This window comes from Babylonia areolata, chromosome 23 (assembly GCF_041734735.1).
Source record: "Babylonia areolata isolate BAREFJ2019XMU chromosome 23, ASM4173473v1, whole genome shotgun sequence".
NCBI lineage: Eukaryota > Metazoa > Mollusca > Gastropoda > Neogastropoda > Buccinidae > Babylonia > Babylonia areolata.
In genome coordinates, this window is record NC_134898.1 from 4,932,910 (window position 1) to 4,960,183 (window position 27,274).

The following is a 27,274-nucleotide window of genomic DNA, read 5'->3' on the forward strand; positions in this document are numbered from 1 at the left end:
CTTCCCTTTTAACAAAGTCCAGTAACCCTTGGACTTCCAGAACTATTTGTAATTTTTTTTTTTTTTCTTTTTAACCACAAAGATTCTTCTCCTCACTAATCTCAGATGATGACAAACATTTTTAAAGAAAAGAGAACACAACTCGGTTAAGACTCAAGACAGGCAGACTATAAATAAATAACAAACAAATAAATGAATACATAAATAAACAAGAGAGGCAAGGCCTTCAAGACTCACTTGTGATGCACTGAAAAAAAATCCAAGCTTTTTATGTATTGTGTATAATTTCAAAATGTAATGTTTAAGATGAGGAAGATCAGTTTAAAGTGAATGTCCCCTAGCTAATTACAGAGTAATTTCCCTTTTTTACTATCTGCACCAAAACATTTGCAAAATAAATAAAACTTCCATGCTTAGCAAAAGAAGTTCCTGTTTGAACAAAAAATGATAATGACTGCTCTTGTTGCTGGGTCAGAATATCAGATCAAAGTGCCAAGTTTAGAGAATACAAAAAATATAAATATAACAGTAAATGCAGTTTGCATATAATTAGGCTTCATTTTTTAATTTTTTTGTACCCATCCCAGAAGTGCAATATTGTTTTAAACAAGATGACTGGAAAGAACTGAATTTTTCCTATTTTTATGCCAAATTTGGTGTCAACTGACAAAGTATTTGCAGAGAAAATGTCAATGTTAAAGTTTACCATGGACACACACACACACACACACAGACAACCGAACACCGGGTTAAAACATAGACTCACTTTGTTTACACAAGTGAGTCAATAAAATAGCACAACATCCTTTCACAAGAAATCAAACAGGCTGGCAGAAAACAAACAAACAAACGACCATACACAGACTGACACAGAGACAGACAGACAGACAGGTGAAAAAAGAGTTCTCACCTGACTTCCTGAGGTGGGCTGGACTCCTTGGCATCAGGTGAGAACTCCACCCGTTTCTTCACCTTGGTGGAGGCCGACGCCTCGCTCACCACCTCTGGCGCCTGCAATGACAGTTCACGTCATCAGCTCCCTACAATGATAGTTCACATCACCGTCCTGCAGTATCATATCAGTATCAGTATCAGCAGCTCAAGGAGGCGCCACTGCGTTCGGTCAAATCCATATACGCTACACCGCATCTGCCAAGCAGATGCCTGACCAGAAGCGTAGCCCAAGGCGCTTAGTCAGGCCTTGAGAGAAAAAAATAATAATAAAAAAAAATTAAAATAAATAAATAAAATAAAATATAAAATAAAAATAAATAAAAATAAAATAAAATAAAGAAAGAAAAAAATTTTTTTTAATAATAATAATAATTAATAAATAAATAAATTGTCCTGCAATAACAGTTGAACTCCCTGAATACTAATTGATCATCAATGTGTTACACACAGCAGGGTTTAGATCTGTATATTTTCTTCTCCTTCTTCTCCTTCTTCTCCTTCTTCTTCTTCTTCTCCTTCCTCTTCTGTCCAGTCGTCTCAAGACTGTGGGGTGGGACCACTGACGACCTGGCGTCCAGTTCTCTGCGTCTCTCCCTGTTCTCTCGCATGGCATCACTCAGTCTCCGGCCTGTCCGTTCTGGGATCTTGTCCTCTCATCTCTTTTTCTGTCTCCACATTTTGCTGAAGCCATGTGAAACCCCTGCTGTCACACATGGCTTGTCTTGACCAGTCATGTGGAGTATAAAATAAAATAAAAAATAAAAAATAAAAAAATAAAATAAAAAGACCACACAAAAAGTTTATATAATTTCAAAATATCACCCTTCCATGAATTTTCTTTGCACTTTTTTTTATAAGAAGTCATTTTCAGGAGGCCCGTACAGCAAAATACTTCACCAACATATGGATAAGACAGAACTAAGGACACATACCATAAACACACTTGCACACAGACACAGAACACATTATGTCCATGGGAGGGCAACACACACAGAACGCATTATGTCCATGGGTGGACAACACACACAGAACACATTATGTCCATGGGAGGGCAACACACACAGAACACATTATGTCCATGGGAGGGCAACACACACAGAACACATTATGTCCATGGAAGGGCAACACACACAGAACACATTATGTCCATGGGAGGGCAACACACAGAGAACACATTATGTCCATGGGAGGGCAACACACACACAGAACACATTATGTCCATGGGTGGACAACACACACACAGAACACATTATGTCCATGGGAGGGCAACACACAGAGAACACATTATGTCCATGGGAGGGCAACACACACACAGAACACATTATGTCCATGGGAGGGCAACACACACACAGAACACATTATGTCCATGGGTGGACAACACACACAGAACACATTATGTCCATGGGAGGGCAACACACACAGAACACATTATGTCCATGGGAGGACAACACAGAACACATTATGTCCATGGGAGGACAACACACAGAGAACACATTATGTCCATGGGAGGAAACACACACAGAACACATTATGTCCATGGGAGGAAACACACACAGAACACATTATGTCCATGGGAGGAAACACACACAGAACACATTATGTCCATGGGAGGACAACACAGAACACATTATGTCCATGGGAGGACAACACACAGAGAACACATTATGTCCATGGGAGGACAACACAGAACACATTATGTCCATGGGAGGACAACACACAGAGAACACATTATGTCCATGGGAGGGCAACACACACAGAACACATTATGTCCATGGGAGGACAACACACACAGAACACATTATGTCCATGGGAGGACAACACACAGAGAACACATTATGTCCATGGGAGGGCAACACACACAGAACACATTATGTCCATGGGAGGACAACACACAGAGAACACATTATGTCCATGGGAGGACAACACACAGAGAACACATTATGTCCATGGGTGGACAACACACTCAGAACACATTATGTCCACAGGTGGACAACACACAGAGACCACATTATGTCCATTGGTGGGCAACACACACAGAACACATTATGTCCATTGGTAGGCAACACACTCAGAACACATTATCTCCATGGGTCTGGCAACACCCGCACAACACACTGTGAGGGAACAGTGAGGAGATCAGGTCGCTGAATACAGTCCCTTGGCGAGACTGCCAAGGGCAAGAAACAAACTTTGATCACGAAGACACTACACACCAACAATACTACATTTCCCTGGTCAGAGACATGACTGCACCGCTTATTTATTTTACTTTTTTTTCTTTTTTTAAGAGAAAGAAAATATCCACAACAAAGGAGATAAGCTAAAACAAAAACAATAAAAATCCTCACAAAGAGAAATGACACCAGACACATGATCATAAGAGACCACAATACTTTATCTGTATTCCCTTGATTTAAGAGACCCCGTACCGCTGGCTTGTGACTCATCAGATTAAACTTATCCCCACACCTTGAGAGTGCATGAGTAAAACATAACACTGAAAGAAACAAAACATAGATAACGAACATGTACATATCTAAAAAGTAATGTCTACAAATGGTTTATTACTTAACATCAAACAACACACTCATGATGTTCAGAAATTAAACGTCATAAAACGTAGCACATGGCACGGCAGACCACACACACTCTGACACACCGGCTCTCAATTCACACTGTTCTGAACATCAAAATCACCACACACATCCAAGCGTCTGCATGTCCTCACATCCATGATCACATTACAAGTGGATGACTCCCAGTGTAATGCACGCTGCCGTTATCTCCTTGATCATTGCGTAGGGCACGCACCTAACCTGTGCATCATTTTCAGCAAACATCCTGTCACTGATAAACTGAAGGCGGAAGTGATCTATGTGGCATAGTTAAGTCGCTGGAATGTATAAACACAGACTGACTCAAACACAAAACTGACTCAAACACACTCTACAAAGAACAGTGAGCGCTAGAAAACATTCCCAGTACTGAGTCACAGGCAAGAGCCACGAGGAATGACGAGTCAGCATGGCAAGTACTCATTTCCTTCACGATGACTCTGTGTGACGCCTCATTCAGTCGGGGGTTACCATGATGACACATTCTAGCTCTCAGTTATGGCTGGCTGCTCAGTTGGAGCAGAACAAGCTGCCTGTGACTGTCGACCACGTAGCTGATACAGACCCTCCCATCAAAAACCGTTTTGCTAACACTTTCACTTCTACCGAAACCCTTTAGCAAAAGGCTTTATCAAAATGTACAGTGAAGTAAAATCAAGTTTCCCAGTGTTTCACTTTTTTTTTTCTATGCGTTTATGAACACACACAAACTCTGAAAAGCCACATGATTCCCATTCCTGAACTTCAAAGTATTCTGTTTCTGACAAAAAGCAATAATAAATAGATAAACAAATAAAACCTGGTCTTTTTTCTCCTTGATTTTGTGTGCATATGAGAAAGAAGGAGAGAGGGGTGAGGGTAGAGACAGTGTGTGTTTGTGTGTGTGTGTGTGAGAGAGAGAGAGAGAGTGTGCGTGTGTGCACAAAATGAGTCTATATAATAACCCTGTGTGTGTGTGTGTGTGTGTGTGTGTGTGTGTGTGTGTGTTGTGCATTTGTGTGTGTGAGTATGTGTGCATGTACATATATGTACATATGTGTGTGTGTATCTGCATGCGTGTATGTATGTGCTTGTGTGCATGTGTATGCATGTCTGAGTGTGAGTGTGTATACATGCATGTGTGTGTGCACCTGCATGTGTGCATATTTTGCACAAATGACTCCAGTGTTTGTAAGACGCTTAGAACTTGGCCTCTGACCAAGGACAGTAACCATGTAAATTAACCCCCCTCAAAGAAAAAAACTACATCACAACACACTCACATCTGCAAAGACAAATACCACAACACACTCACGTCTGCAAAGACAAACACCACAAAATGACACACTCACAAAACTACATAGACAAACACCACAACACAACACACTCACATCTACAAACACCACAACACGACACACTCACATCTACAGACAAACACAACACAACACGACACACTCACATCTACAGACAAACACAACACAACACGACACACTCACATCTACAGACAAACAGACACACACTCTACAACAACACACACTCACATCTACAGACAAACACCACAACACGACACACTCACATCTACAGACAAACAGAACACAACACAACACACTCACATCTACAGACAAACAGAACACAACACACTCACATCTACAGACAAACAGAACACAACACAACACACTCACATCTACAGACAAACAGAACACAACACGACACACTCACATCTACAGACAAACAGAACACAACACGACACACTCACATCTACAGACAAACAGAACACAACACACTCACATCTACAGACAAACAGAACACAACACAACACACTCACATCTACAGACAAACAGAACACAACACGATACACTCACATCTACAGACAAACACAACACAACACGACACACTCACATCTACAGACAAACACAACACAACACGACACACTCACATCTACAGACAAACACAACACAACACGACACACTCACATCTACAGACAAACACAACACAACACGACACACTCACATCTACAGACAAACACAACCACAACACAACACGACACACTCACATCAACAGACAAACAGAACACAACACGACACACTCACATCTACAGACAAACACAACACAACACAACACACTCACATCTACAGACAAACACAACACGACACACTCACATCTACAGACAAACAGAACACAACACAACACACTCACATCTACAGACAAACACAACACAACACGACACACTCACATCTACAGACAAACACAACCACAACACGACACACTCACATCTACAGACAAACAACACAACACAACACACTCACATCTACAGACAAACAGAACACAACACGACACACTCACATCTACAGACAAACACAACACAACACGACACACTCACATCTACAAACACAACACAACACGACACACTCACATCTACAGACAAACACAACACAACACGACACACTCACATCTACAGACAAACACAACACAACACGACACACTCACATCTACAAACACAACACAACACGACACACTCACATCTACAGACAAACACAACCACAACACGACACACTCACATCTACAGACAAACACAACACAACACAACACACTCACATCTACAGACAAACACAACACGACACACTCACATCTACAGACAAACAGAACACAACACGACACACTCACATCTACAGACAAACACAACACAACACGACACACTCACATCAGCAGCAGTGGGTGACTCCAGCTTCTTGATCTTCATCAGCTGAGGGGCGTCTTTGTGTGGGGTGTCCGTGGCAACCTCCGTGTAGATGGCATGCTGCACCGACTGCGGCCGGTGGTCGGGACTGACACCGGCCGACTCCAACACCAGCGGCTTTGACTTCTCTCTGCGCACGTCCCACACCCGACCGGAGGACGTCTCGTCCGCCTGTCTGGGGCCAGGCTGACTGGAGGCGGAGTCCCTGGGAGAACCGTCCCCCCAGGTGTCAGTGAAGGGGAAGTGTGACCTGTCCGTGGACGGAGGTCTGCCTGACGCCTGACTCTCCCCCTGTCCCAAGCCAGCGACCCCTCCTCCCAGTGCGGTGGATGTGGGGCAGGGCACTCCTGTCACCACTGTCAGAGGAGAGACCGGTGTCGCCGGTGACATCCTCACACCGCCCCTCACTTCAGCCGCCAGAGGGGAAGGCACCATCCGTGACGAGCCCTCCGACCCCTTTCTGTTCTTCCTGCTGGGCGGGGCAGACACCGGGGACGGAGGCCGTGCTTTGACCAACGGGGACTTGACACTGGCCAGGCGACCCCTGTCCGAAGACCCTGCGTCTGCTACCTTCCCACCAGCGTATGGTCCAGGGATTGGAGAGTTGAAGAGGGTGGAAGTGGAGGCTGTGGAGGAGGTGGAGGAGGTGGAGGAGGGTGTCTTTGCCAAACAGGGTTGTGAAGACATGGACAGCGATGTGCTGACTGCCGCTTCCATCAGAACGGGGGTAGGTTTGGTCACCCAGAACTCCTGTTTCGCTCCCGCCACTTGGGGCTTGGGCATCTGTGGATCTGTACAGAAGTGAACATCAGACATGTTTACAAATATCAATATGCATGTCACTGCTTTATGCAAAAATATCAAATTTCAAAATCTGATACAGCAACAAATATGAAAGTTTAACCCAGAGAGCGCGATGAGCCACGATCGTGGCTTTCCCGGTAAAGTGCGATGGGCCACGATCGTGGCTCTGTTTACATAAGGTCCGACATCGTACAGCTATGCTCGGCAGCCTTCGTAAAACTGCCTCGTTCTGGTGTTACTGCCTCCCTGCTTGTGTTTGCACAAACTTTGACCGAGTTTATAAGTCCAGATCTTCGTATTTTTTGTAAACAATGAGTGACACTGAAGTTGACAAAGCTCAGGAAATGAGTGACCTTGACAGGGATTCTGGTGAAAACGGCTTTGTTATTTTGACACTTGGGCATGCTGGCTTGCTTGTTGTTCATTCAGTTTTGTGTCTCCAGCCACAAAAACTGGGGGGTGGGTGATGGGGGTGGGGAGGGGTGGTAATGTGGGTTAGGCATGGGTCTATTGCGATTTCTTGACCAAATCAAGCTAGAAAACTGGAAATTATTTTGATTTAAAGCATTCTTGCTGCTTTTGAAAGCAACATGAGCTAAAAGAAAACATTTATTTCTGTTTTTGCCTGTGATTGCATAAAGTATTGTAGTGTGCGCGTGCGTGGCGTCGGTGGGTGTGTCTCAAACAAATAATACAATGCTTATAATTTCATTGTTTCAGTTATATTCATATCATGATTCTGCAGCCAGAACATTTTTTGTACAGTTTAATTCCAATTTTGAGATTTTGACTCTGTAAAAGATGTGAAAATACCTATAAACATTGTGGTTGACGTTTTTGGAAAATGAGTGTGCAAAATTTGTTAATTATATCCTATGGAATATCTCCAACTACATACAAGGTACAGCCTTTTTCTTACTTTTATCTGATTCTTCATTCACTCTACTTTCCAAAAATGTATAGGTTTACCTATTTATTCTTACTGATAAGCATACAAATGCCCCAAATCAGAGCACAGGTAGCGAGGCAAACTATCCCTTTGTTTTAAGCATGATTTCTGTAAGTATGTTTTATTATATCCAGCACTTTGAGGGTTAATACAGAAATAAACATATAACACTGACACAGAAAGATTCATGAAAAAAATTAACACAAGACTTTTGAAATTTCTTCTTCTTCTTCTTCTGTGTTTGTGGGCTGCAACTCCCACATTCACTCATATATACACAAGTGGGCTTTTACATGTATGACCATTTTTATCCTGCCATGTAGGCAGCCACATTCCGCTTTTGGGAGTATTTGAAATATCAAATTTCAAAATCTGATACAGCATCAAATATGAAAGTTTAATACAGAAATAAACATATAACACTGATGCAGAAAGATTCATGCAAAAAATTAACACAAGATATTTGGAAAAATAATAGACATAGATGTCAAAGATATGTGACACACGTCAAAGATTAAATACAGAAATAAACAAGAAAATATATGTGAAAAAGTAGAAATGGACATATCAGAAGCAGAACAGTGAAAAATGTCGGTCAAGGAAGAGCCAATGCCAACATCCATGTTTTACATCTATTTGCTTATTTATCATCATTGTTATCTTATTTATTTATTATTGTTATTGATTTTTATTATTATTATTATTACTACTACCTTTTTTTTTCTTTTTTTTTTAACATTATAGTTATTATTTATTTATTTATTTATTTGTGTAAGCTTATCTATTATTTATTCACCTTTTTTTTTTCTTTTTTTCTTTTTTTTTTCTCCTCAAGGCCTGACTAAGCGCGTTGGGTTACGCTGCTGGTCAGGCATCTGCTTGGCAGATGTGGTGTAGCGTGTATGGATTTGTCCGAACGCAGTGACGCCTCCTTGAGCTACTGAAACTGAAACTGAAACCATACAAGAAAATAGCACTGTACACCAGGCAGCCGAGTCAAGCAATGTGACCAGGAAGAACGCTACACCTGTCCTGAAACGCAGCATCCCAGCGCGGTCTGAAGCCACAGAGAGGGATAGAGGGTGGACCCTAAGGTCATGAATACATTCCAGTTTAAACCTACACACATTTCAAGTCACCAAACACCTCAGAAACCGCTCACTCCCATCCGTTCTTACCTTCTTTGTCAGAGAACACGGAGTCATCCACCTCTGACTCTGATGGTCGTTTATGATCGCAGCTGCTCTCACTGCTGGTGGCTCTGAAGCCCTCGCTCCCCTTCCGCCCCAACACCACCTCCTCCTTCTCCAGGGTCCCCCAGGCCTTGGCCTTCACACCTGTCTCTGCCGTCGCCAATACTGCCAGAGCTGCGTCTCGTTCCGCTTTGTTGACAAACTGGATAAGAACAAGACCACATGCTTATGAACTGGGTTAGAACAAAACCACATACTGTTGAACTGAATGAGAACAAAACCACATATTGATGGACTGGATAAAGCAAAACCACATGCTGACAAACTGGATGAGAACAAAACCACATGCTGATGAACTAGATGAAAACAAAACCACATGTTGATGAACTAGATGAAAACAAAACCACATGTTGATGGACTGGATGAAAACAAAACCACATGCTGACAAACTGGATGAGAACAAAACCACATGTTGATGGACCGGATGAGAACAAAACCACATGCTGATGAACTAGATGAAAATAAAACCACATGTTGATGGACTGGATGAAAACAAAACCACATGCTGACAAACTGGATGAGAACAAAACCACATGTTGATGGACTGGATGAGAACAAAACCACATGCTGACAAACTGGATGAGAACAAAACCACATGTTGATGGACTGGATGAAAACAAAACCACATGCTGACAAACTGGATGAGAACAAAACCACATGTTGATGCACTGGATGAGAACAAAACCACATGCAGATGAACTGGATGAGAACAAAACCACATGTTGATGGACTGGATGAGAACAAAACCACATGCAGATGAACTGGAAGAGAACAAAACCACATGCTGATCAACTAGATCAGTAGATGAGAACAAAACCACATCCTGATGAACTAGATGAGAACAAAACCACATCCTGATGAACTAGATGAGAACAAAACCGCATGTTGATGAACCAGTAGTAGTAGCAGAAGTAGAAGTAGTAGCGACTATCAGTGACTTGTGTCCAGACATTAGTCCCTGAACAATAATCAAACAAATCTCCCTTTTCTCCCTTAACTCCATGAAGAGACAAATGAAATGAAAATGAAATTATGGTGCTTAGAGCCTCGCCGACCACTAAGGCCATCTCAAGGCTATCGCCACTTAATAACTACTACAAGGGTAAAAAAACAAACAATTAAAATGAGTCACCACTTCAAACTTTCCACTCGAAAGTTTTAAAAAAAACTTCCATAGTTTAAAACCTTCAAATCTGGTTAAAAATGTTCACTTCTTTTAAGAAGTCCATCAGCACCCATGGAGGGACATCACGAAACAAGGTCTTCAAAGAAACCGCCGTGTAATGTCTGCGTCTAACGTCATGCAGATCCCAACAGTCAAGGAGCACATGTTTCACGGTGAGAGGCTCATCACAGGGAATACATCGAGGGGCCTCTTCCCCCTTCAACAAGTAAGAATGAGTAAAAAAAAGTGTTCCCCGCATGCAGTCTGCACAGCACAGACTCCTCCTTTCCATGAAGAGACACTGGGGTGCCACGCAGAACTGTTCAGATTCCTCCAGGTCTGTCGGCTCTGTGTTAAAGCCTGGGTCTCTGCAAAATGGTTTTCTTGTCCATTCTCCAATGCTGTCAGTCCATCTCTTTACTGTCTTCCCCTCAGTCTCCCTCCCTGAGCAGTTCTTTGGTGAACTGTAAGAGCAAGGCCAATGGATCTTGTTACAAGTGGAGCGATGGCCTAGAGGTAACGCGTCCGCCTAGGAAGCGAGAGAATCTGAGCGCGCTGGTTCGAATCACGGCACAGCCCCCGAAATTTTCTCCCCCTCCACTAGACCTTGAGTGGTGGTCTGGACGCTAGTCATTCGCATGAGACGATAAACCGAGGTCCCGTGTGCAGCATGCACTTAGCGCACGTAAAAGAACCCACGGCAACAAAGGGTTGTTCCTGGCAAAATTCTGTAGAAAAATCCACTTCAATCGGAAAAACAAATAAAACTGCACACAGGAAAAAATACAAAAAAATGGGTGGTGCTGTAGTATGGCGATGCGCTCTCCCTGGGGAGAGCAGCCCGAATTTCACACAGAAAAATCTGTTGTGATAAAAAGAAAATACAAATACATGGCCATACCAACCCAGTTTCTGAAGGAGGCGCCACTGCATTCAGACAAATCCATATAAGCTACACCTCATCTGCTAGTCAGATGCCTCCTCACCAGCAGCGTAATCCAACATAGTTTCTTTTAACTCATTCAGCCCTGCACCCGTGCATTGGCCTGGCGTTAAAATTTGTTTCACTGAAATGGTGTACACGTTTCTACTTATGCATCAACTGAAAGGCAAGTGAACTTACTCCCACAGTATTTCTGGATGTGTCTACATATAATGTGGAGGAAAAACGGTATATCTTATGCATTTTTTTCCCAAATCAACATGGCATGGAAAGCCTGCCCAGGCTGTAAACTCCCCAAGGTTGATTGGGTTAAAACAAACAGGCAATAAACAATGGGTTAAAACAAACAGGCAGCAAATAATGGGTTAAAACAAACAGGCAACAAACAATGGGTTAAAACAAACAGGCAGTAAACAATGGGTTAAAACAAACAGGCAGCAAATAATGGGTTAAAACAAACAGGCAACAAACAATGGGTTAAAACAAACTGGTAATAACAAACAACAGGTTAAAACAAACAGGTAATAACAAACAATGGGTTAAAGAAAACTGGCAACAAACAATGGATTAAAACAAACAGGCAACAAACAATGGGTTAAAACAAACAGGCAACAAACAATGGGTTAAAACAAACTGGTAACAAACAATGGGTTAAAACAAACAGGCAACAAACAATGGGTTAAAACAAACTGGTAACAAACAAGGGGTTAAAACAAACAGGTAATAACAAACAACCGGTTAAAACAAACATGTAATAACAAACAATGGGTTAAAGCAAACTGGCAACAAACAATGGATTAAAACAAACTGGCAACAAACAATGGGTTAAAACAAACAGGCAACAAACAATGGGTAAAAACAAACTGGTAACAAACAATGGGTTAAAACAAACAGGCAACAAACAATGGGTTAAAACAAACAGGTAATAACAAACAATGGGTTAAAACAAACAGGTAATAACAAACAATGGGTTAAAACAAACAGGTAATAACAAACAATGGGTTAAAACTAACAGGTAATAACAAACATGGGGTTAAAACAAACAGGTAAAAAAACAATGGGTTAAAACAAACAGGTAATAACAAACAACGGGTTAAAACAAACAGGTAATAACAAACAACAGGTTAAAACAAACAGGTAATAACAAACAATGGGTTAAAACAAACAGGTAACAAACAATGGGTTAAAACAAACAGGTAATAACAAACAATGGGTTAAAACAAACAGGTAATAACAACGAGTTAAAACAAACAGGTAACAAACAATGGGTTAAAACAAACAGGTAATAACAATCAATGGGTTAAAACAAACAACAACAACAACAACAACAACAACAAAAGCAGCCTTTCACCTGTGACTTGGGCCGAATGACCGGGTCTTCCACCATCAGAGCTTTGTGTTCAGACGTGGGTGATCCCCCGCTGACCGTGGCGCGGCGCTGTTTGGCGTCAGGCATTGTGGGAAGCTTGTACTGCGGAGACTCCGACCCTGACCGGAACACATCGTCCGTGTCGTTGCCGTCGCCTTCCGTCGTGTCGGGCTTGTCTCTGCGGGACAACATAATGTATCTGGTGTTTGGTTTGGTTTTGTTTTTCTTCTTCCAAGGTCTGATGAGATGATAAACTGAGGTAACATGCGTAGCATGGACTCTTAAGACATGTAAAAGAACCCACAGCAACAAGAGAGTTGACCTTGACAAAATGTTGTAGTGAAATCCATTCTGATATATAAATACATGTGTGGGAGAGTGCGTGAGAGCATGCGTGCATGCATGTGTGTGTACATGTGAAAATAGACAATATGTACCTTGATGTACCTTCGGGGGAGGGGGAGGGCGCACAGATTACATGCAAGTGAAGAAAGAGAGAAAGAGACACAACGTGAACAAAACAGGCAGCTTTTAACAATCATTTGTCACTTCTTAATTTGACAGTGAAAAGACAGGGTCTTGATACACAATCGCCAAATAATGCCAGCACAAAGTGATCAATAAAGTCAAGCAGAGAGACAGCCAACAGACAGCACAGAAGTACCAGAAGTACAAACACACACATACACACACACACACACACACACACACACACACACAACAAAACACAACAAAACACACACAACAAAACACAACACAACACAACCAACACCACACACACACACATACACACACACACACACATACACACACACACACACATACACACACACACACAACAAAACACAACACAACACAACACAACACAACACAACACACACACACACAACAAAACACAACACAACACAACCAACACCACACACACACACATACACACACACACACACATACACACACACACACAACACAACACAACACAACACAACACAACACACACACACACACACACACACACACACACACACACAAGATGCCTTCCCTCGTGCCAATAACATGTTTTCTGCACTTGAATATTTACTTCAAATGTTCATCTGTGATTCCATCCTCCTGATACCCAGTTTCCCCCAACTCGCTATTCTTCTTCTTCTTCTTCTTCTGCGTTCACTCTTATGCACACCAGTGGGCTTTTACGTGTATGACCGTTTTTACCCTGCCGTGTAGGCAGCCATACTCCGTTTTCGGGGGTGTGCATGCTGGGTATGTTCTTGTTTCCATAACCCACTGATCGCTGACATGGATTACAGGATCTTTAACATGCGTATTTGATCTTCTGCTTGCGTATACACACGACGGGGGTTCAGGCACTAGCAGGTCTGCACATATGTTGACCTGGGAGATCGTAAAAATCTCCACCCTTTACCCACCAGGCGCCGTCACCGTGATTCAAACCCGGGACCCTCAGATTGACAGTCTAACGCTTTAACCACTCGGCTATTGCGCCCGTTGCTATTCAGTCCCCCCCGCCCCCTCCCTCCCCACCCCCCTAACAAAAGCATTCAAATTGTGAAAATCAAAACTTTAACAAAATGTCTACAATCACCAGTTAGTGTGACGGGGCATTGAACAAACTTCCTCCTCTGTGTTTTTAAAGCTTGTGCTTTCTTGTGATAAATGCTAATAAAACACCCTGCTGCTTCTGTTACTAATTTCAGCTGATAAATAACGCTTGTTTACTTATATGCGACATGAGTCAAGTTGAGAAAGAAAAAAAAACAAACCAACACCACTATTGTCCTGAACTTAGGGTACACGTAAGAAGACATAGTGACAGACAGAACGAGAACACACACCATCTGATTCATTCCACATCCTCGGGAAAACGGATTACAAAAGAAAACACTCAAAATCAAAACTGGCCACGCTCAAGCTGACAGCAGCGCACTTGTTTCCAAGAAATGTGGGATTCACACAATGTGTCGGGGAGTTAACTGGGGACGGAAACAGTTACCGCACTGTCTTTCTCTGTATCAGACGCTGGGGTCAAGCACTAACGTTTTCTCCACTGTCGACGCATACACTGACATAGACAAAGAACTGATTCACAGTGGATGATACCACACACACACACACACACACACACACACACACACACACACACTCATAGACTGGTACACATGTGTGTGTGTGTGTGTGTGTGTGTTTATCTTCAGTTTAACGTCTATTCACTATAAGTGTTTTTAGACGGAAAGGAGTAAAGAAGTGGATAAAGGAAAGGGAATGCATGTGAATATTAGTGTAAAAAAAAAAATAAAAATAAAAAAAAAAATAAAAAATTCATGTTATGTAACAGAGGAAAAGTATATTATAAGAAAAAGGTCTAAAGAGATTGTGGTGTGTATTGAATGAGGTGTCATGGGAAGGAGAATATGTATATGCATATCAACAAGTATTAACCTATAACAATGTAAATATAAATAACAACATTAATTATAACACATCAAAGGAGGATACCAACTGGACTGGAGTTTAAAATTTCCGAAAACATTCTAAGCAATGAATAATCATTCAAAATCTTTTCAGTGGCTAATGAAATATTGGAAGAAACGTCATCAACTACATCTTTAGGAATTAACGGTCTTATGCTCGGACAATGAATGAGTAGATGACTTACAGTTATTTGCTTACCGCATATACATTTTATATTTTTAGAAAATATGTGTGTGTGTGTGTCTGTGTCTGTGTGTGTGTCTGTGTCTGTGTGTCTTCATGTCTGTTATTCTGTGTGTGTGTGTGTGTGTGTGTGTGTGTGTGTGTGTGTGTTTGTCTGTGTGTCTTCATGTCCGTTATTCTGTGTGTGTGTGTGTGTGTGTGTGTGCATGCGTGCGTGCAAGTAAAAGCAAAAATACAACTGTCACACCTGATCTGATGATAATACATCTTGCTCATGGCATTTTTGCAATGACGATCAACACTGGCGACAGTAGTAGGTTTATATTCCGCTTTATGACTTTTTGAGGTTAAACCTGACAGTGGCTGCTGAAGTAAACTATCTTTTAATGTCAGTACTTTTTCTTGCTGTTATTAATCATTATCACTGGCAGAAGAAGAAGATGATGATGAAGAAGACAAAGAAGATGATGAAGAAGACAAAGAAGAAAAAGAAGGCAGAAGAAGAAAAACATGACGACGATAATGAAGATAAAGAAGACAAAGAAGACAGAAGGCAGAAGAAGATGATGATGATGATGATGAAGACAAAGAAGACAGAAGGCAGAAAAAGAAGAAGATGATGAAGAAGAAGAAGACAGAAGGCAGAAGAAGATGATGATGATGATGATGAAGACAAAGAAGACAGAAGGCAGAAAAAGAAGAAGATGATGAAGAAGACAAATAAGACAGAAGACAGAAGATGATGAAGAAGACAAAGAAGAAGATAGAAGCAGAAGGCAGAAGAAGAAGAAGAAGATGATGAAGAAGACAAAGAAGACAGAAGCAGAAGGCAGAAGAAGATGATGAAGAAGACAGAAGGCAGAAGAAGATGATGAAGAAGACAGAAGACAGAAGAAGATGATGAAGAAGACAGAAGGCAGAAGAAGATGATGAAGAAGACAGAAGGCAGAAGAAGATGATGAAGAAGACAAAGAAGAAGACAGAAGCAGAAGGCAGAAGAAGAAGATGATGATGATGATGATAATGAAGAAGAAGCAGGAGGAGGAGGAAGATAGCAGCAACAGTCAGAGCAGTAGAAGCTACAGTAAAGACAGCATCATATTCAGTATATATATATATATAAATTAAAAAAATGAAAATAAAGCACTGCAGAGGTTGCAGCTGTAACAGCAGCAGGAACACACACACACACACACACACACACACACACACACACACACACACACACACACACACACACTTCCCAGAAAACTCACCATAACAAAAATAGGTATTTTAAAAAAAATGTGTTTAAACTAGAGCAACATGTTTCATCCACTACACAATAACTCAATCACCACTACACTCCTCATCAATAATACTGATAAAACAACCACTCCTATCATCAAAAACACACAGCAAAGGAATAACTGTCCATCATTATTACTGGAAAAAAATAAATAAATAAATAAAACCAAACAAAAAAATCACCACCATTCATACAAACACAAGCGTAACTCTTTCCATACGAACGGCGAAAGAGACGACGTTAACAGTGTTTCATCCCAATTACCATCATCAAAATATTGCAAGCGGAAGGCTCTTATACTGAAGACGTGAATGTTGACAAAGAATACCACAATTCTGACGACGGAAGCTAAAGGTTGGGTCATTCAGACACCCACTGGACATCCGAGGGGTCTGTGTAGAGGAGAAGAGAGGACTGGCCGTACTGAGTGAGTTAAAACAAAAGGGAAAACTCCTCATCAAGAACATAAAACAACAACAACAACAACAACAAAAAACAACCCTACTTCTACCAACCTAAGCTTCATAACAAAAGCCACCACCTTAAACAAACAAGAGGACCACGCAATATCCACATTACACACACAAAAACTCAATCACCACTACACTCCTCATCAATAATACTGATAAAAACAACCACTCCTATCATCAAAAACACACAGCAAAGGAATAACTGTCCATCATTATTACTGAAATATAAAAAAAAACACCAACAACAAATAAAACCAAACAAAAAAAATCACCACCACTCATACAAACACAAGCTTAAAACAAAAGGGAAAACTCCTCATCAAGAACATAAAACAAAAAAAACCCCACCTACTCCTACCAACCTAAGCGTCATAACAAAAGCCACCACCTTAAACCAACAAGAGGACCACGCAATATCCACATTACACACACAACACACACACACACACAGCAGGCTCTCACATCATCGTTGCCCATCCAGAAACGAGCGATGAACAAAAAGAAAACTCTTGGACAGCCATGCACGGGATACACACGGTCAAACGCTCAAACACAGCCCATCGATTCAAACGGAAAATATCTGTCGAGCAGGAGAGCAGCGTGACAAAGCACTTCAACCTGCTGGATGCCGAACAAAGGCAAGAAAATCTTCCGTATTGACTCACTCACTGCCCTACAAGGCTGTAACAGGAAGAGAGAAAAAAAACAAGGGAAAGAAAAAGAAAAAGAGGAGACCAAAAAAAAAAGCCTTAGCACAGTGGAAAGTGGAAAGAGATATAAGTGCCTCTCACATTTTTAACAGGCATGTGCATGCACACACACACACACATGCATACACTTGCAGACACACACACACTCACACACACACACACACACACACATACTCACACACACACACACACACACACACACGTGTACGCACATACACATATTGCTAGCAATTAGAAATGCTAAAAAATACAATGCTTACAAAATAATTCCATTCAGTTCATCTTCCCTCCATGCACAGACCGCAATGTCGCACAGAAGCCAGCTCACCAGCTTCACTTTCGGTCAAACCAGCATGGCGATAACTGAACTAAAAACACCTGACATACTCTGTATTCTGACCGTCACAAGTTCAGACAGCCTGGCGGAAAAGATCCCCAAAGACATGAACAGTTCTGAGTTGTTCTCTCTCTCTCTCTCTCTCTCTCTCTGTGTGTGTGTGTGTGTGTGTGTGCGTGCGTGCGTGCGTGCGTGCGTGCGTGCGTGCGTGCGTGCGTGCGTGCGTGCGTGTGTGTGTGTGTGTGTGTGCTTGTGTCTGTGTGTTTGTGTGTGTGTGTGTTTGTGTGTGTTCTAGTGCAAATGTATGTGTATCTGTTACATATGTATTCACATTATGAGTGCAAAAGAGTATATGTGTGCATGTATGCTAGCATCTTTGTGTCTGTGTGTAGGAGTGAACAAACTTTCTATTCAAATATTATTATTATTACTATTACTACTACTACTACTACTACTACTACCTTTTTTATATTATAATTATTATTTATTCATTCATTTATATTTACTTATTTATGTACGCTTATCTATCATTTATTCACCTTTTTTTTTTTCTTTTCTTTGTTTTTTCTCAGGGCCTGACTAAGCACGTTGGGTTACGCTGCTGGTCAGGCATCTGCTTGGCAGATGTGGTGTAGCGTATATGGATTTGTCCGAACGCAGTGATGCCTCCTTGAGCTACTGAAACTCAAACTGAAACTCAAATATGACAAAGCGTACAAGCGCACTTCCCTTGTTGAAGTCAAAAGCCTTCTCAGTTCTAAACAACACGAAATGAAACAATCCAGCCAACCTGAGAAACCACAGGCACACATCCATGGCACACACCCACACTCTCGAGTGGGCGGATGCCTTCAAACACACACACACACACACACACACACACACACACACACACACACACTCTCACACACCCACACACACACACACACACACACACACTCTCACACAAAAAACACACACGCACACACACACACACGCCACAATAGACCAGCACAAGAAAAAGAATCCAGGAAGAGAGGGTTTTTCATGTCAGAAAACAAACACCACCACCACCGCCGCCACCACCAGGGGACAAGGAAGACCTGTGAGGATTGCTCTCCCCTTAGAAGCCAGCAGTGGGGAGGGGAAGGGAGGAGGCAATGGTGGGAGCATGGTGGAAGGTGTTGGGGGGCTGATGGGGGGGGGGGGGGGGGGGGGGCATGTGGAGACTTAAATATAAAGCAGGCCAGGAAGTGAAACCAGGTATTTCCATTGCCACTTGACCAAATCAAATACGGAAGTGGAGAGAGGGACAGTGTGTGCATGTGTGTGTGTGTGTGTGTGTGTGTGTGTGTGTGTGTGTAGGGGGGTGGGGGGCGGTGGGGGGACAGAGGGGGGGGGGGGGGGGGGGGGGGGAGGGGGGGGGGAGGAGGGGGATATGTGTGCATTGTGTGTGTGTGTGTGTGTGTGAGGAGGGTGGGGGGTATGTGTGCATTTGTGTAGATGGAAAGGTTGTGGGGTGGGGTAGAGGTATGTGTATGTATGAGAGAGAGACAGACAGACAGACAGACAGAGTGTGTGTGTGTGCACCTATATATTGCTCAGCATGCATGCATGTCTTCATGTTACAGATAAGAGTTTGCACACTGCGCACGCACACACATATGTGAGCGCGTACCCGTGTGTTGAGATTGTTCATGCAGACACAATGGACCCATGACTTGCCACACAAAGAACGGTGCAAAGACACATTCAGGTACCAAAACACAAGCAACCCATCTTGCCCACCCTCCCACCCCAGACCTCCTTCCCCCCCTCGCCCCTCCACAGACATCCGTCCAGCCCCTACCATCCACCCTCCCCCACACACACACCTACACATGCGTGTTTTTCATTCTACCATTGCACTTGTGTCCCATAAACCTAAGGTTTCATGACAATAAAATTCATTCTAGTCTGTTCTATTCTACACAGACAACTTGACAATTTCTAGAACAGATGTCACTGTCTTCAACCATCCCTCCCCCCCCCGCCCCCCCCCACCTCCCCTCCTCCCCCTTCTCTTCATCCCCCCCACCCCCACCCTCTCCTCATCCTTCCCTTGTAAAATCAAGAACTTCAAATCACAAACAAGACAAGAGAGGCAAGGCCTTCAAGACTCACTTGTGATAAATTAAGTCCCCTAGCATTAATTACAGAGTAATTTCCCTTTTTTACTGTCTGCACCAAAACGTTTGCAAAATAAATACAAATTCCATGCTTAGCAAAAGAAGTTCCTGTTTGAACAAAAAATGATAATAATGACTCCTCTTGCTGTTGTGTCAGAATAAGAGGTCAAAGTGCCAAGTTTAGAGAATACAAAAAATATAAATGTAACAGGAAATGCAGTTTACATATAATTAGACTTTTTTTTTTTTTTTTTTTTTGTGCCCATCCCAGAGGTGCAATATTGTTTTAAACAAGATGACTGGAAAGAGCTGAATTTTTCCTATTTTTATGCCAAATTTGGTGTCAACTAACAAAGTATTTGCAGAGAAAATGTCAATGTTAAAGTTTACCACGGACACACAGACACACGGACACACACACACACACACACACAGACAACCGAACACCGGGTTAAAACACAGACTCACTTTGTTTATACAAGTGAGTCAAAAACCACCAAAATGCTGCAGAACACAGGACCGCCGTCAGTACCTCAGCGCTGCGCACGAGGAAACAAACCACAACCCAGTGTGATGCACAAAGAACACGCATTGTTTCGTTTCCCCCCATGGGCAGGCCACCACCGGCTGCCGGAAAAGGAAATCCTCATGTCTGTGAGACAGACATTGTTGAATACCAACATTGTTACACCACTCACACACTTAACCCCCACAGACTGGATCATCCGGTGTGTGTGTGTGTGTGTGTGTGTGTGTGTGTTGGATCATCCGGTGTGTGTGTGTGTTGGATCACCTGGTGTGTGTGTGTGTGTGTGTGTGTTGGATCACCCGGTGTGTGTGTGTGTGTGTGTGTGTGTGTGTGTGTGTGTGTGTTGGATCACCTGGTGTGTGTGTGTGTGTGTGTGTTGGATCACCTGGTGTGTGTGTGTGTGTGTGTGTTGGATCACCTGGTGTGTGTGTGTGTGTGTGTGTGTTGGATCATCCGGTGTGTGTGTGTGTGTGTGTGTTGGATCATCCGGTGTGTGTGTGTGTGTTGGATCACCTGGTGTGTTTGTGTGTTGGATCACCTGGTGTGTGTGTGTGTGTGTGTGTTGGATCATCCGGTGTGTGTGTGTGTGTGTGTTGGATCATCTGGTGTGTTTGTGTGTGTGTGTGTGTGTGTGTGTTGGATCACCTGGTGTGTGTGTGTGTTGGATCACCTGGTGTGTGTGTGTGTGTGTGTGTTGGATCATCCGGTGTGTGTGTGTGTGTTGGATCACCTGGTGTGTGTGTGTGTTGGATCACCTGGTGTGTGTGTGTGTGTGTGTGTTGGATCATCCGGTGTGTGTGTGTGTGTGTGTTGATCATCTGGTGTGTTTGTGTGTGTGTGTGTGTGTGTTGGATCACCTGGTGTGTTTGTGTGTGTTGGATCATCTGGTGTGTTTGTGTGTGTGTGTGTGTGTGTGTGTGTGTGTGTTGGATCATCCGGTGTGTGTGTGTGTGTTGGATCACCTGGTGTGTGTGTGTGTGTTGGATCATCCGGTGTGTGTGTGTGTGTGTGTGTGTGTGTGTGTGTGTGTGTGTTGGATCATCCGGTGTGTGTGTGTGTGTTGGATCACCTGGTGTGTGTGTGTGTTGGATCACCTGGTGTGTGTGTGTGTGTGTGTGTGTTGGATCATCCGGTGTGTTTGTGTGTGTGTGTGTTGGATCACCTGGTGTGTGTGTGTGTGTGTGTGTGTTGGATCACCTGGTGTGTGTGTGTGTGTGTGTGTGTGTTGGATCATCCGGTGTGTTTGTGTGTGTGTGTGTTGGATCACCTGGTGTGTGTGTGTGTGTGTGTGTGTTGGATCACCTGGTGTGTTTGTGTGTGTGTGTGTGTGTGTGTGTGTGTGTGTGTGTGTGTGTGTGTGTGTGTGTTGGATCATCCGGTGTGTGTGTGTGTGTGTGTGTGTGTGTGTGTGTGTGTGTGTGTGTGTGTGTGTGTTGGATCACCCAGTGTGTGTGTGTGTGTGTGTGTGTGTGTGTGTGTGAAGGAGAAAAAAAACAACCTGCCTTTACATATGAAATAGCTGTGCAGATCTGATACGAATACAGAGCATCAGAGTGAACAGCTCTCAAGGCAGTCTGGGACCATGACAGAACTGATCATCCAGGTGCCCTGCTTCATTCACACTGCTGACGGGCGCAATAGCCGAATGGTTAAAGCGTTGGACTTTCAATCTGAGGGTCCCGGGTTCGAATCTCGGTGACGGCGCCTGGTGGGTAAAGGGTGGAGATTTTTCCGATCTCCCAGGTTAACATATGTGCAGACCTGCTAGTGCCTGAACCCCCTTTGTGTGTATACGCAAGCAAAAGATCAAATACGCACGTTAAAGATCCTGTAATCCATGTCAGCGTTCGGTGGGTTATGGAAACAAGTATACACCCAGCATGCACACCCCCGAAAGCGGAGTATGGCTGCCTACATGGCGGGGTAAAAAAAAAGGTCATACACGTAAAAGCCCACTCTTGTATATATGAGTGAACGTGGGAATTGCAGCCCACGAACAAAGAAGAAGAAGAAGATTCACACTGCTGACACCCTCAACTTACTTGACGGGCACAACAGCCCAGCAGTTACAGCACTGGACTTTCAATCTGAGGGTCCTGGGTTCGAAACACAGTCATGGCGCCTGCTGGGTAAAAGGTGGAGATTTTTCCAGTCTCCCATGTCAACAGATGTGCAGACCGGTGTGCATGTGTACATGCATGCAGAAGATCAAATACGCACACTAACGATCCCATAATCCATGTCAGTGTTCAGTGGGTTATGGAAAAAAACAGAGCGTGAAAGCCTATAACGGCGGGAGTAAAAACAGCTGTACACATAAAAGCCCACTTGTGTATGTGTGTGTGAACACTGGAGTTGTAGCAAAGAAGACGAGTGAAGAAGATGACACAACTTACGTCCACTGATCCAGGTCATTTCACATGTGAGAAGGAAGTTGAAATAAGGAAAATCATATCTGACATTGGGACGAGATTCACAGGAAAAAAAACGACCAGAGGGAGAGAGTCAAGATACAAGAAGACAAAAATCTTTAAAAGTTGAATAATAATGGCTGAACATAAGCCTTCATTTGTGGCTTTTCTACATGCTAGCAGCCTTGGCCAACGAGGGGCAAAGTAAAATACATATATTTGTAAATAAAAAGTAAAAGAAAAAAAAAGGCATTAAAAAAACAGGAAAAAAGGAAGTTTAAACAAAGTATAAAAAAAAACAACAACCAGGAAACAAAGGAGAGAGAGAGACAGAGAGAGTTGACACTTTAACATTTTAATCAAATTAATGTTATTGGCCATAAGGTCCTTTTGACATGGGTGAAAACGTCAACATGTTTTTGTTGCATAACAAAACATCATAATAAGAAATGAATACGACGGGCACAATAGCAGAGTGGTTAAAGCGTTGGACTGTCAATCTGAGGGTCCCGGGTTCGAATCACAGTGACGGCGCCTGGTGGGTAAAGGGTGGAGATTTTTACGATCTCCCAGGTCAACATATGTGCAGACCTGCTAGTGCCTGAACCCCCTTCGTGTGTATATGCAAGCAGAAGATCAAATACGCACGTTAAAGATCCTGTAATCCATGTCAGCGTTCGGTGGGTTATGGAAACAAGAACATACCCAGCATGCACACCCCCGAAAACGGAGTATGGCTGCCTACATGGCGGGGTAAAAACAGTCATACACGTAAAAGCCCACTCGTGTGCATACAAGAGAACGCAGAAGAAGAAGAAGAAGAAATGAATACAGTGGGATCAGAGAATGAAACGAAACTAGCATAAAGTTCTTTCCTTGAAGAAAAAATGGCAGCAGCTAACAGGCCACCCAGCATATAATCACTACGTTCATACATCCATCAGTGAAACAAACACCAACAGGTGTTTACTGGGGAAATAAGTTTAACTCACTCAGTACGGCCAGTCCTCTCTTCTCCTCTACACAGACCCCTCGGATGTCCAGTGGGTGTCTGAATGACCCAACCTTTAGCTTCCGTCGTCAGAATTGTGGTATTCTTTGTCAACATTCATGTCTTCAGTATAAGAGCCTTCCGCTTGCAATATTTTGATGATGGTAATTGGGGTGAAACACTGTTAACGTCATCATTTTCACCGTTCGTATGGAAAGAGTTAATCTAACCAAGCAGTGTCTAAGTGTGTGCAATGTTTATGCCTAATCTTTCAAAGCTTCTGAAGTAAAATTTGCAATCAAGTATATTAACTCATGATCTTCTAGATGATGATAACACGCGAAGGAGATCTTTTCTTTCTGCAGTATCTTTTTTAAATTTCACACATTTAATTCTCAAATCATCATAAGATTTACAATCAAACATAAAATGAATTTCATCATTAACTGTGGAATTACACAATGGGCATGGAGAATCTGTGGACGTACCTTGCACAAACCGTTTTTTTGTTGGCCAAAGAGCCACGAGTTCTTAAATTGTGCAAACTTTGTTTTAAAGCTATCTGTTCTTTTTAGTTTTTGTTGTTGTTTTTTTGCCGTTGTTCTTTTTTTTTTTTTTTTTTTGGGGGGGGGGGGGGGGGTGTTTGTTTTTTTTTTACTCTTAAATAAATGGAACAAGCTGTACTTATCTTTACTTTACATGCCTGAATGCTGATTTTCTTCAAACATATCAAGCAGTCTAGATTTAAAGTCTGAAATAAAAGTTTGCTCATAACATACAGCTTGACATCCAGAGTTGCAAAACCATTTTCTGTCAACAAGTTCCTAAAGCAAGGAGCTCAATTTTCTTTTCTTTTCTCAGTTTGGACTAACATTATACCGTAATTTTGTTTAGAAGGTTCCAGTTTGGACTAACATTATACCGTATGTTTGTTTAGAAGGTTCCAGTTTGGACTAACATTATACCGTATGTCTGTTTAGAAGGTTCCAGTTTGGACTAACATTATAGTTATACCGTATGTTTGTTTAGAAGGTTCCAGTTTGGACTAACATTATACCCTATGTTTGTTTAGAAGGTTCCAGTTTGGACTAACATTATAGTTATACCATATGTTTGTTTAGAAGGTTCCAGTTTGGACTAACATTATACCCTATGTTTGTTTGGAAGGTTCCAGTTTGGACTAACATTACACCATATGTTTGTTTAGAAGGTTCCAGTTTGGACTAACATTATACCGTATGTCTGTTTAGAAGGTTCCAGTTTGGACTAACATTATACCGTATGTCTGTTTAGAAGGTTCCAGTTTGGACTAACATTATACCCTATGTTTGTTTGGAAGGTTCCAGTTTGGACTAACCTTATACCCTATGTTTGTTTGGAAGGTTCCAGTTTGGACTAACATTAAACCGTATTTTTGTTCAGAAGGTTCCAGTTTGGACTAACATTATACCGTATGTCTGTTTAGAAGGTTCCAGTTTGGACTAACATTAAACCGTATTTTTGTTCAGAGGGTTCCAGTTTGGACTAACATTATACCGTATGTTTGTTTAGAAGGTTCCAGTTTGGACTAACATTATACCGTATGTCTGTTTAGAAGGTTCCAGTTTGGACTAACATTATACCGTATGTCTGTTTAGAAGGTTCCAGTTTGGACTAACATTACACCGTATGTTTGTTTACAAGGTTCCAGTTTGGACTAACATTATACCCTATGTTTGTTTAGAAGGTTCCAGTTTGGACTAACATTATACCCTATGTTTGTTTAGAAGGTTCCAGTTTGGACTAACATTATACCCTATGTTTGTTTGGAAGGTTCCAGTTTGGACTAACATTATACCATATGTCTGTTTAGAAGGTTCCAGTTTGGACTAACATTATACCGTATGTTTGTTTGGAAGGTTCCAGTTTGGACTAACATTATACCATATGTCTGTTTAGAAGGTTCCAGTTTGGACTAACATTACACGGTATGTTTGTTTAGAAGGTTCCAGTTTCGACTAACATTATACCATATGTTTGTTTAGAAGGTTCCAGTTTGGACTAACATTAAACCGTATTTTTGTTCAGAAGGTTCCAGTTTGGACTAACATTATACCATATGTTTGTTTAGAAGGTTCCAGTTTGGACTAACATTATACCCTATGTTTGTTTAGAAGGTTCCAGTCTGGACTAACATTACACCATATGTTTGTTTAGAAGGTTCCAGTTTGGACTAACATTATACCATATGTTTGTTTAGAAGGTTCCAGTTTGGACTAACATTATACCCTATGTTTGTTTGGAAGGTTCCAGTTTGGACTAACCTTATACCGTATGTTTGTTTAGAAGGTTCCAGTTTGGACTAACATTATACCGTATGTCTGTTTAGAAGGTTCCAGTTTGGACTAACATTATACCGTATGTCTGTTTAGAAGGTTCCAGTTTGGACTAACATTAAACCGTATTTTTGTTCAGAGGGTTCCAGTTTGGACTAACATTATACCGTATGTTTGTTTAGAAGGTTCCAGTTTGGACTAACATTACACCGTATGTTTGTTTCGAAGGTTCCAGTTTGGACTAACATTACACTGTATGTTTGTTTAGAAGGTACCAGTTGGAGGCAATTTCAACAGACAAACCCTTTCAGTGAAAGATGAAGGTAATTTCCGTCCTGGGGCACTCAAGGGGTTGAACCAATACATGATACACTTAAATAAGTTTTCACATACAAAGGATATCTCCCAGTTTCACCCCCCCAAAAAACCTCTTTGTTTGAAGCATGCACTGAAAAAACAAATAGTTTAACTGCAAAAGTGTGTACATTTTCATTCAGATCATTTTTGTGTTCGCCCCAAAATCGGCTGCATACAAAGTACTGGTTCAATACCGACATCAAGCATTCTCCAGAACATATTAACATCAACACAGTTCAATTTCCTCAATGTCTTAAGTATTTCCAACACACACACCTTTT

At 42.1% G+C, this 27,274-nt stretch overlaps 1 protein-coding gene across 1 annotated transcript in view; it reads right to left on the minus strand.

Annotated features, from left to right (window-relative positions):
* Positions 1-27,274, minus strand: part of LOC143297590 (uncharacterized) — a 91,285-nt gene that overhangs the window by 37,268 nt on the left and 26,743 nt on the right. Inside the window, exons 9-12 of the mRNA XM_076609996.1 lie at positions 12,751-12,946; positions 9,217-9,433; positions 6,250-7,076; positions 911-1,011 (exon numbers count right to left, since the gene is read on the minus strand). Of these exons, the coding sequence (XP_076466111.1) occupies positions 911-1,011; positions 6,250-7,076; positions 9,217-9,433; positions 12,751-12,946 (1,341 nt within the window). The remainder of the gene's footprint in view (positions 1-910; positions 1,012-6,249; positions 7,077-9,216; positions 9,434-12,750; positions 12,947-27,274) is intronic.